Source organism: Epinephelus fuscoguttatus, linkage group LG15 (genome assembly GCF_011397635.1).
Source record: "Epinephelus fuscoguttatus linkage group LG15, E.fuscoguttatus.final_Chr_v1".
NCBI classification, from domain to species: Eukaryota; Metazoa; Chordata; class Actinopteri; order Perciformes; family Serranidae; genus Epinephelus; species Epinephelus fuscoguttatus.
The window spans coordinates 12391970-12404222 of record NC_064766.1 but is presented as its reverse complement, the minus strand read 5'-3'; the positions used below and the strand labels follow the sequence as shown (position 1 = coordinate 12404222).

Below are 12253 nucleotides of genomic sequence, written 5' to 3'. Positions count from 1 at the left end.
AAGGCTCATTTCTAGTCAAAGTTAGATACATATACGGACATAGACAGCGCCTTCTGTCAGTACTCTGCTTTCATGATGTTCATATTTGCACGAGTATTCTGAAAGCTTATTGATACAAACAAAATTCAGCAGTATCACCAAAAATCATGGGGGCAGCGCAACGAAGTTCAAGCCAGACAAGACTGTAGGACACAATGAAGACATTTTAAAAACAGTATAACAGAAGAACTTGAAAGGCTGTGTCCTCTCCCCGAGACTGTTCACATGGTAAACCAATGACTGTTAGTCAATAGGATGATTGTACAATGCTAAAATTTGCAGATGATGTAATAGTGTGCTGATAGACCTTAACTGGCAAAGAAATCAGTTATAGAGCTGAGACTGAACACTTTTATAATTGGTGCTCAGATAAGTCACTAAATTTGAACACAAAGAAAACCAAAGAAATTATCATCAATTTGTTCCCTGAAATTATGAACAGTATAACCACTGAAAGTGTACAGGAGAATGGGGGTGGAGTTAGACTACTCCTTTGTTATCTTATATCTTGGTAAAATACCCGAAACAATCCAACACAAGGATAAATACTTATTGAAGACACTTTTGGCAAGTAGTAGGAAAGCTATAACCCGAAAATGGTTGCAAGTTGATCCTCCAACGTTGGACCAGTGGCGCGGGATCATGATAGAAATTTATTGTATGGAGAGACTTACTTTTGTTTTAAGACTTGAGTTGGAGAAATGTACTAAATGCTGGGAAAAATGGATTGTGTATGCACCTTGAATAGTATGACATTATACCATGATGTATGTGGAAAAATATATTGTGATTTTAACTGTAACACCCATGATGACCTCATGTTCTTTGTTTGTAAATTTCATGTAAATAAATAAATTAAAAAAAAAAAAAAAAAAGAGAAAGAAAGTGTACAGGAGTACAAGTATCTGGGCACTATTACTGATAGCAAATTGATGTAGAGTGCAAACACAAATGCTAGGGTTGAAAAGGCTCAACAACGCCTCTACTTTTTAAGAAAACTTTAAGAAAAAAAGTTTTTACACGGACAGAACTATACTGATACTGTTTTACAAGACCTTTATCCATACTACATATATATATATTTTGTATTCAGTGCTGGGGGAAGGGGTTTGTCCATAGAAAACAAGAACAAACTGGATGAGGCTGTTAAACTTGGGTAGCAAGATAACTGGAGGACTAATGTGCAGTATTACTCACATGAAAGACCAGTGAACAATCAATCTAACTCAAATGATCATATCAGATCCACAGCACCCTTTACAGTCTGAATATGCACTCTTCAGGGCGCAGGCCTAGCAGGCCCAGGATGCAGACTAAAAGAGGCATAACATCATTTGTCCTACGCCGCATCCAAATGCTCAACAAGCTCAAGTTACACAGTCTGGAACTGGCACTTCTTTTTTTTAATCACTTCCCAGTAATGATGCTTTGTTATGACATTTTATGATGTTTTTTTTTTATGATGCATGTTTTATGTGTGTTGCTGTTGTTGATGATGATGTCTTTGATGCTCCTTTATGCTCATTTGTAAAAAGCAAATTCCCCTTAGGGCAATAAAGGTTTCATTAATTCATCGGTAATATATTGAAAAGAGGTCTCCATCCATAAGTAGCAATGTATTAAATGGCTTCACACACCACCACCTTCTGTTTAACTGCCTCCGTTCAAAGGTACATTATTAAGCCCTCCTCCAGGGTCGCCACGTTTGTTGTTGTCAGAAACTTTTGACTTTGCCTTCTTGTGCTATCTATTGGATGTCGCTTCGCCAACATACAGGACCCAAGGAAGCATGTCGGCAGTGACTGTCACAATGAATGAAATAAACAAATCTTTCTTTCATGTGCAAAGGGAATACAGAAAGGTGTGAATAGTACACTCAAACATTAAGCTAACTAAGTAGGCATACTGACATTTATGTTCTCTTTAACAGATTTCCTCTGCCTCTGAATTTTAAATAATTTTAAACACCAACTGTAACAGTCTCTCATTAACTTTATTAAGTCAATCAAGGAATCAAACATTATGCTCTCTGTATTGCAAAATGTGATGATTTGTGTTGCTTCTTTTGGTTTCTCTAGAGGAATTAAAATGTAGTTAATATCTCGGAACTTTTTCTTGTATTAAAAAAAGCATTAAAGTTCACTGACAGCTTCGTTCCAAATAACATGAAGAGTTTTAGCCCTCAAATGTGAATTATGAAAAGCAACATAACATTAACAGCACAAATTAAAAGAAACTCTTTAAAAAGGAGTATCAGGGACTTCTGTACTATATTTCTGAGATTAACGACTACATTATGAACTTCCAAGTATGACTTTTTAATGATAATTGTTGCATTTTGGAAATTAACTTTTCAAATTGGCATCTCAAAGCCTCACATGTTCACAACAGTGGCATCGTTCTTTCATCCGCATTTCCATGTCTGCAGAGGTTTTGAGTTTAACAAAGCCAAGAAACTAACATTAATCCATTTGTGAATTTCAATAGAGCTCTCTGTCTAATAAGCTTAATCACTTCTCTTTTGAGTTTGTGGGCAGAACAAGAAAACTGGCAAAGCCCCACAGAGTCCAGCGCCTCTCATCTCATCCAACATAAATCAGTGATTGAAAGCTATTCTCATTAGGCGCTCAAGAAAAAAAAAATTAATCAAATTCCTTCTCTTCCATGACAGACATTTCTCTTAAAACCCAATAAAATCCAGCTGATGAGATTCAGCGTCGTCAATTAAACGGGGTTAGAATTTATTATGGAGACGGTTAAATTGGACGTAACTGGCAGGTGTGATTATGCCCAAGATTTCCATTTCTTACTGCATATTCACGTTCAGCATCTCACCCAGAAATCCAATTAGGAGTGAAGTGACCTCCCTCACATTGTGCATGTGTGTTTGTGTGTGTGTGTTTGAGTGTGTAAGACAGACACAGAATGGGCAATTTTGACGGCTGCTGTGTCAATCAACGCCAGTTCACAGGTCATTAATGGATAAGCCATACTCCAACCAGTGGGGTATTTTTAGTGCTAATAAAAAATGCTAATTAAAAATAGTTTGTTGTCAACTTTAATTTGTTCATTGGAGTGTGTGAGAGTGGGGCTGTCTGTCAGTGTGTATGCATGTCTGGAGAGGGACACAAATATAAAGGTCAGGGTGCTTTTTTCTTTAAGTTTTGAGAATTACACTTAAGAATGCTCTCAGAACCAACTTAGGAGTAAAAATACTCTTGGCTTAAAGTGAATAAAGGACAAATTTATAATAAAAAGAGATTTTGAAACTCAGTGAGACTATTCCTGGTTAAATAAAGGTTAAATAAAATAAAATAAAAATAAATAAAAAATTAAGGTAAACTCACCTGAATGAAGTACAGGCAGGAAATGAGGCAGCAGGTATGACAGTAAATCTCCATCAGCTAATTATCAAACAGCAGCAGGTAGTGAAGATGCTGTGGTTAACTTTAATTTCATCTTTTGACAGTTTTTAAAGGTTCAGTGTGTAGGATTCAGGGGTGTGTACTGGCAGGAATGGAATATAATATAATAACTGTGTTCTCTTTAGTGTATAATCACCTGAAAATAACAATCATTGTGTTTTCGTTACTTTAGAATGAGCAGTTTATATCTACACATGGAGCGGGACCCCACTGATGGAGATTGCCATATTCTCCGCCACGTTTCTACAGTAGCCTAGAGCGAATAAACCAAACACTGGCTTCACATGTGGCCATTCGCTTTTGCTCATTGGCCAGCATAGTTAGAAGCCATCTGCAGCACTGGAAGAACACTGATTTATAACATGACACTGCTTTATTCACTGTTTTAACTGGTTTCAATCACCTGGTCCAATTCTTTTGAAAAGGAGGAGACTTCTGCGGATTTCTAACCGGGAGATGTTTCAGCAAGTTACAATCTGCAATTCTCACCACTAGATGCCACTAAATACCCCTAAATCTCACACACTGCTCCTTTAAGTGTTGGCTGAGAGAGTACTGTACCTTTTTCATTGGATTCAACCACTACTCATTTTTACTTGTGTGAGATCTTTAATATACCCAGTGGCAATCAACGTGTAAAATTAATAACAAGCATCCTCTGAGCATATGAAAAGGGAAGAAATTAAAGAAACCCGTCCAAAGCAGTGGAAAAATTTGCTGCTGGTAAAGTAGGTTTATCAGAGAAAACCTATAATAATGTGAATTTAGTGCAAACTAAAAGACATGGAAAGACACTGCTGACAAATGTTCAACTTAAAAGACCTCCTGAGCTCTCACACACATACATGTTTTTAGTCAAAATTAATATAAATAAGTTTTAATTCTAAGGTTTGCAGGTAGGCTTAAGAGTGAACTTTATTTTCAGTTGCAATTTTTATTTTTTATTTGTAGTTACACATAGATTAAGATGGACAGAAGGGAAAATATTTGAGTAGGAAGAGAGAGTTAGAATATGGGTTTGTCTCCATGTATGTCCGTGTGAGTGTTTGTTTGCGTCTGCTTATGGTTGTGTGCAAAAGGTTTTTGCTTGATCCAAATTGACAAATCACCTACAAGCATCAGTTTCGCATCCAAACTCACAGTAATTACGGTGGAAGAAGCGACTTGGCCGGCAAAACTGCAGAGGTGGACGGGCTCAGCGTCACATTTGATTTAGGAGGCAGCGAATAGAACCAATTAGCCACTTTGGCCGGGGATCAAACGGCTATCTGTGCCTGAAAAAAAAAAGGCCCTCCTGTCCAATTAACAGAATTTATGGACAGGGCTAAGGTACCGCTGGGCTGTGATAAGGTAATTTGTTGGGTTTGCTGTATACTGCGGCAGTTGCTGATATTTGACGCTAATGAGGATGACAGATTTGTAATTTAAGGCGAATAAGAGGAACAGACTCAATTATTAATCATTTGTTAAGTAAATGTTGTAGTTCCTGATTGTATCTTTAGATAATGGTCTCTCTGTTCAGTTAATGCATACATTTACAAATCACCCAAAGGTCTTCAATCTAGCCACATGCATCTCTGATTTCTTTTTTTCCCTCAAGTGTTTGGACTTACTGGTGCGCAGGGCAGACGGTGTGACCTCGATCTCACTGGCGGCCTGGTAGGGTTGGAAGGCCGAGGCTCCACTTCCGGCGCTGAGGTCTGCAGCAAACAGATCGGGGCTCTGGGTCCCTGTGGAGCTGGCGCTGGTGCCATCGCCGCCATGATGGGGCTCCTGTTCGTCATACACTGCTATCAACTGGAGATGGGAGGATGGGAGATGTTGGATTTAATTAACATGTTGCTTTTAATTTCACTGAATGCATAATAAAAAGACAACAGGCTTAACTGCTGTATGTCCTCAGAAAGACAAGGAGTGGTGAAAGAAGGACAACAATAAATAAAGTGGATTACATTTATGGAAAAGGTTTTCTTTGTATATGACAAAAAGCTTCAAACTCAAACAATGAGAACATACACTGGGATAATGTGGAATTCTGAGAGAAAATTACAATAACAAAAAGAGAGAGACAGGGACACATGTAAGAAAAGAGTAAGGAAAAACCTTCAACAAATGATATAAAAGAGCATAAATACCCCCAAATAATGGAGAGATTTAAAAAACAAAGAAACAAAAGGATGGGCGAGCAAAGAGAGAGATGTGAAGACGAAAAGTTTTGATTTGTGGAGAAGTGTATTGCTTTTTTCTCTTAGAAATAACTACATAAAACCCCAAAAGGTTAAGCAGCATGTGTGGAAATGATAACTCCGTGTTACATAAGCTGCTTGCTCCGAGACAAGTGTTATGATAAGTATATGTTAAGTAATATGGGGAAAAACAATCTTTTTAACATGTAAATGAATTGGTTTTTGTCTGTAGCTGTGCCTGTACAAACAGGATTTCGTTTTACAGAGAATCCAATAATACCAATTCAGTCAAAACATCTAGCTAAGTACAGAGAACAAAATTATCAGTGAAAGATAACCCCTGAAATCCTGCTAGAACATTAAGTCTTTCATGTTTAACTGTTCAAATCTTCTAAATGAGCTAATGCTAACTCTGGTTAGAGTACTTAGAGACATGGAGAAGAGGGAGGACTTTGTCAGAGTGTCTGCTCGCAATTTTCTTGCAGTTATTGGAGTTGTCATTTCTTCCAATCACGGTGTTTAATCGAATTTCTTATTTTTACCCCTACCCCTCGTTTTCAAGTGCCCCTTTGCCCCTTGGAATAGAGTTGCAAGGAGTGGAAATCTTCCCCTATGAAATGGGAAAACCCTTCAAGACCCTAACACATCATCAGTAGCTGTCAATATTGTTTACGTATACAGATTCGACTATGGCAATAATGGTATTATCATAATGACATTTGCCATTTATCCAATAAAGATAGAAAAGCATGAACCTTGCGATTTGTTCAAAATGTAAGTTTCATGCTAGTAACTGATCAAACAAGTCATCAAATAAAGACCACAGCTTCATTACCAGGCCACTAGTGGTGATCTGTAGGCTAATGTTAGCAACCTGTGCTCCTACCCTCCCAGCCTAAACTGATATCAGAGGAGCGGTAACAAGTGCAGCAACTTCGCTGCTGGACACAAGTTATATTTCAGGAGTTACGTTACATTAAAGAGGGGGAATGCAACATAGAAATATGTCAAAATGCTGGACTGTCGTGCACAAATCAGCGATAGCAATGTTTACATCACACGCTGAGCACGTTTTGTTACTTGCTCACGCCCACTACTGCTACTACTGGGCTTTCCTGTAAATCTGCAAAATTCCTATTTAAAAAGGGCTTAATATAATATGATAGTTATCCTAATTTTTAAATCCTAATTCATTAAGAAAGTATATCCATTGGTTTCTTTTGCTGCTCATATAGGAGTGTGCCTCTGAAAAACCTCTGTTTAAATTTATTGGAATTGATAAAGTGTCAAACATGGTGGTGCTTTTCTGCTCAAATGCATGAAAACTGCACATACAGTCCAAATGGATATGGGGGTGATTTAGACTCTTTTTTTACGTTATGACACTGAGGTACTTATTACGTCCAATCATATCCTCTCTTCATTCAAAATGCCTCCACAATTTCGCTCCACATCTTTACCTTACCAAAGCTATTCTCCCTCACAGATGTGATTAATTCCAGCCTCTACCGAGTCCCTTTATTAGATTAAAAATGAGATTCATGCCGTCCCTCTTTGACTCCCACCAGGCCCACGGCTGTGTTCAGCTGGCTTCAGTTAGCAGAGGAGAAAATGAAAAATCCATCCAACATTCTCCAATTCAAAGGATGTGATCTAACTGTCCCTTGTGGTGAGAGCTGATGTAGAGGCATGATCGTGATAATGTCCCCACTCGGAGGTCTACCCCCTGACCCACAGTATCTCACCGGGGTTAAAAATAAACACGCTGAATGGCTCAAACATCTTCACGATACCACTGCAGTTCATGTGGGTTTATTTACATGATCCCGACCCAAGAAAAACTCTGAACTAAAAGAAAACTTGACCAAACACCTCATGGCAAGAAGACGCTGAGCAAAAACAGGCTCCGACACATTATTTTCACTTCGGGAAAATACAAAGCAAAGACATACCACATGAGAAAAATAGTCAAGGTCAGTTTCATTTTGCTTTTAACGATCATGCATTTTTTTGCTTCTGTCTATCTATTTCTGACAGCAAAGTTTCGACTTCCTCACTTCACTCAACATGTTTGGTTAAATGTGTGTCAATACACAGAGATAGTATTTTTGATGGTGGCAGGAGCTAATACTAACAAGTTGGGCTACACTTTGGACAAATGAAAAAGCAATGACAAAACGTAATCAAATCACTGCAAGAAAATGAATTCATGCAGGGAGGAAGTCATTACACAAACAATTAACAAAGCAGTTAAATTGGAAGTTATGGCTCGGCAGGAGCCTTTGTAAGGCCTGAGAAAATAACCCTGGTGTCATTAGAGTAATCTTGGCAAGACCACAAAAACCTGTGTTATGCCAACTGAGCCATGGAGAGAGATGTCCCCATTTACCTGGTAGGGAGCTTTAATGAACGGCAACCCAGTCGCCAGAATAAATTTTGTACCCCAGATATATACATTTGTAGCGGATACATTTAAACTTTATGTTTCTTAAAGGGGCAAAAAGCAAAATCGTTTCACCGCTAGGTTTGCTGTTGTGCACTGCCTGTAGACCAAAACAAAGTGTGACATGAGCCACTCCTCCCTCTACCTCTGCTCTACACCCCCCACCCCACCCCACTCGCCTCGTCTAGCAGTTAGCGATGTCTTGGTCTCTGCTGTGTTTAGCTATTCCCCTGCCTACTTCAATGATGATGGTACCTGTAATAAATGTAATATATTTGCTGAGATGGAGGCGAGGTTCAGTGACTAGAGGAGCTGGTAGAAGCGCTCCATAGCTGTTATGTTACTCCAGTAGCCGGTGGCAGCCGACTTGGCTAGCGCTAACACCGGGAGCTAACGCTAACGTTCCTCTTCTTCTCCATGAGTGAAAGCAATGTTTTAGCCTAGCGGGCAGCTGGCTCGCGGGCTGCCCACTAGGCTAAAACATCGCTTCAGTTTAAAGTGGGAAGAAGCAGCGGGTTTATCGGGCAGCTGAGTGAAGCTGGGTGAAGTGGAGGCTGCAGAGGAAACACCTGGATGGGTTAATGTCCAGAGCTTGAGCAGCCTGCCAGGCTGCCCGCTAGGCTAAAACATCGCTCTCACTCACGGAGAAGAGTAGGAACGTTAGCGTTAGCTCCCGGTGTTAGCACTAGCCGGGATCTGGCGATGGCTCTAGCCAAGTCGGCTTCACATGAACGTACATGAACGTGCAGCCGGACCGGCTTGTAAACAATGGGCTGGAGATCAACACAGAGAGAGTGTGTGAGGTCATGCTATACTCCAGATGAAATTACACCTCTAGTTCTTCACATAGCAATTTTTTTAATTCCCCTCAATCTAGAAATGATGAATTTCACTTATTGCTCCTTTAAAGTTTCAACAACACTGTAGACAGTGTGGGGTTAGGTTTAGGCAAAAATAACATTTGGTTATGGTTAGGAAAAGATAATGTTTTGGCTTAAAACACCCGGTTTTGGTGGCACTATCCTGGCTGGAAAGGCAGCAATGTCTTGGCAAAAAACCCAGCTGCTTTTAGTGGCACTATCCCCAGTGAAAACATGGTGACGGGTCCCAACAAGCCCACTCATGTTTCACTTAAAAACACCCACATTCGGTGGGAAAAAAAAACCTGCTACAAATGCAAAGATAACCCATTAAACAAAAACAACTGCTCTTGTTCTTTGTCAGTCTCCAACATTGGTCTGCAGTTTGGCAGGTGTTTCACCCAGGTGACAGGCCATCCACCATCACTTCCACTTCCCCACGACAAAGTCAGCTCATATGCTATTTGTCACTTTAGGAACATTGCTATAATAGTCTGAAATGTACAACTGTAACATATCCGTGGTTTGCAGAAATGTACAATGTCAGCATTTTCTTCTGGTGAATGAGCAGAATTAGAAGTGCCTATTTTTAACATGTTGTGTATCTTCTGATGCATAAAAGAGAGGGAACCACTGCACAGCAGTAGTCTTTCACACACCACCTGTTGTATGTTACTGAATAACAACTTTCGCTCTCTCACTTTAAAAAAAATGGCACACTCTTAAAGCAACAATCACAATAAAACACACTACGTAAACATTTACACACTAAAAGACACACTCTGATATATACATAGAAATATGGTAAAGTTGAAAGAGAAGCATTAGCGCACACACAATTACATTTAGACACACAGAGACACCCACACAATCCATTAAAGCACACACACACTAGCACCATTCAAATCCAACTACGAGTTTTCCAGCACATTAAACCTTCATTTCAGCCACATTTAGCCTGAGAGCTGTGGAGTTTTATAGCATGCTGGACAGGCTCCCTGGTGAGAGTAACAGGCTCTCAAGGGGAACACACGCACACACACACACAAACACTTGCACACAGACCTCAAGACTCATTTTTCCCATTAGGCCCTTTACATAAATGTGCAGACATTTACTTCAAATTAGAGCTCGCGTCAGCCCGAGGCTAATGTGTACACACAGTAATGGGGATAATAAAGGTCAAGGGGCAGGAGGGAGGTTTGTGGAGGGAGTGTGTGTGGGAGGGTAGGGGGTCGAAGGAGATGTGGAGAACGTGTCGATGAAGAACAGAAAGAAAAAAAGAGGGGAATAGGAAGAACGAGGGGAGGTAAAACAGATATGAGAGTAGAATTGTGTGCGTGTGTGTGTGTGACTTTAAGGGAGACTCTTGGGAGAAGGCAGTGAGACAGGTTGTGTGTCTGCGTGCGACTGTGTTTTATGCGTACACGTCTATACTGTATATAACTTCCTGTGCGTAACTGTCAGAGAGTCCTCCACTCTTCCCTCATTAAGGCTCAGTTCAGCCAGAACAGCTGAGTCAGCAAACCACCTCCCTCCTCCTAGCCCGCTCCCCGAGGACACCACAGAATAATAACCCCCCCCCCCCCCCCCCCCCCCAAAACCCCATGTGATTTTACAGCCCATGTGGTTCTTATTACATGGTAATCAGTTCGGCTGCAGTGCACACTGTAAATGTGGTGGGGCCTCAAAATCTTAAGCCATTGTGCTATCATTGAAAGGTAGAAACAATCAGTGATAATCATCGACAGTATGTCATAATTACAGCAGTATGGTGGATATGACGAGGCTGTCGATGCAAACAGCTCCATTTTTTATTCCAACATACTTTTCAAGACGCAGAAATCCCAGAAGTAATGCTATTTTGGACAAGTTCTTAACAGTATTTGTACATTTCCATTGATGCTTTTCTCCTCCCACTGTCCAATAGTTGTAATTATCAGATTATTATGTTTCCTCAACACTGACTTTCATTCTTTGACTACTGGAAAAGGCGCATTTGCCCACAGGAATTCCAAACGTTTCATATTATCCAATTATTTCAAATCAAAAGCAGTCGCTGAAATCATTTGCATTACACTCTTTTCTACACAAATTATGTCAGTACGACATCATTTGTGTACAATAGTGTACAAACAGAATATCCATGCACAGCTGAGAACATCTCATTGCAAATTTTTAATAAAAAACAAATGCTTGCTGAAAAGAAGACACACAAAAACCCCACAAATGACAAGTGAACAAACTAAATATCACCTTAAGTATGTCTTCCCGTCATTGATTAGACATGAATGTAAGTGAACATGCTGGAGTGTAAACATCAGAGGGCACAACTGGGACTGACAGATGCTCCCTCGGGACCTAATGCTGTTCTGTTGGGTGTTTTGTTGAGTGAATTGTTGTCTGTGTGCCATCATACAGCCCCAAGTCAAAGCTAATTGCTGAGGTTTGTTGACAAGCACAGCCCTGACCCTGCCATGGGAGAAGTGCTGCCACCCATCACACACACAAACACAAACTCACAAAAAAAGGTGACATCAAATCAGCAGGGTTGGTGTATCCTGAGGAAAACAGAGGATCTGTGCAGTGAGAAATGGCTGTTGATTGGCCTGTGAAATTGTGTCAATACAAGTCAGAAGGTTTACACTTTCTAGAGTGAGTATAACCTCATTTTTTGGCGATAACTGTAGCCTTTTATATTTCAATCGAGGCTGCAACAATTATTTTCCCTAATTATTTGATTGGGACATAAAACATAACATATGCTGATAACGTGATGCTGTCAACAGTGTATTCCTTTTAACCATAGGCATAGTTTTCTGGAGGGGATGCAAGGGGACACATCCCACTCAATATCTAAAATATGTGGATGCCATTTTAAAACATTAAAGTAGCAGAGGACTGGGGCGTCAGTAGCACAGTGGATAGTGCCGGCGCCCCATGTACAATGGCGATGCCTCGCCGCAGCGGTTGCTTTGCTGCATGTCACCCCCCGCTCTCTCTCTCTCCCCCATTTCACTCTATGGAAAAAAGCCCACTTCATGTGTCCTTCCCAGTTTTGAAACAAAGACTGCACTTATGCTTTTCACCAAAAGTTCAAAAATCCCAAATGTGAAGAAAAGCAGATCTTTGAGTTTGACAAACTGTGAGGGTCATATGTGAGATGCTCTTGCTCAAAACTGAATTTTATTTCTGCTGATTAATGAATTAATTCCTTCACTAATTGCTTTATGATGTACTGTTGTGCACTAAAACTAAAAAACATCTCATTCTCAATTCCCAAACTTGTTATGGAGGACG

At 40.1% G+C, this 12253-nt stretch overlaps 1 protein-coding gene across 4 annotated transcripts in view; it reads right to left on the bottom strand.

Moving 5' to 3' along the window:
- Positions 1–12253, bottom strand: part of LOC125901705 (partitioning defective 3 homolog) — a 288080-nt gene that overhangs the window by 178474 nt on the left and 97353 nt on the right. For all 4 annotated transcript variants that reach the window (XM_049597558.1, XM_049597562.1, XM_049597559.1 and 1 more), the window contains exon 3: positions 5078–5261. In XM_049597558.1, coding sequence (XP_049453515.1) covers positions 5078–5261 — 184 coding nt within the window. The remainder of the gene's footprint in view (positions 1–5077; positions 5262–12253) is intronic.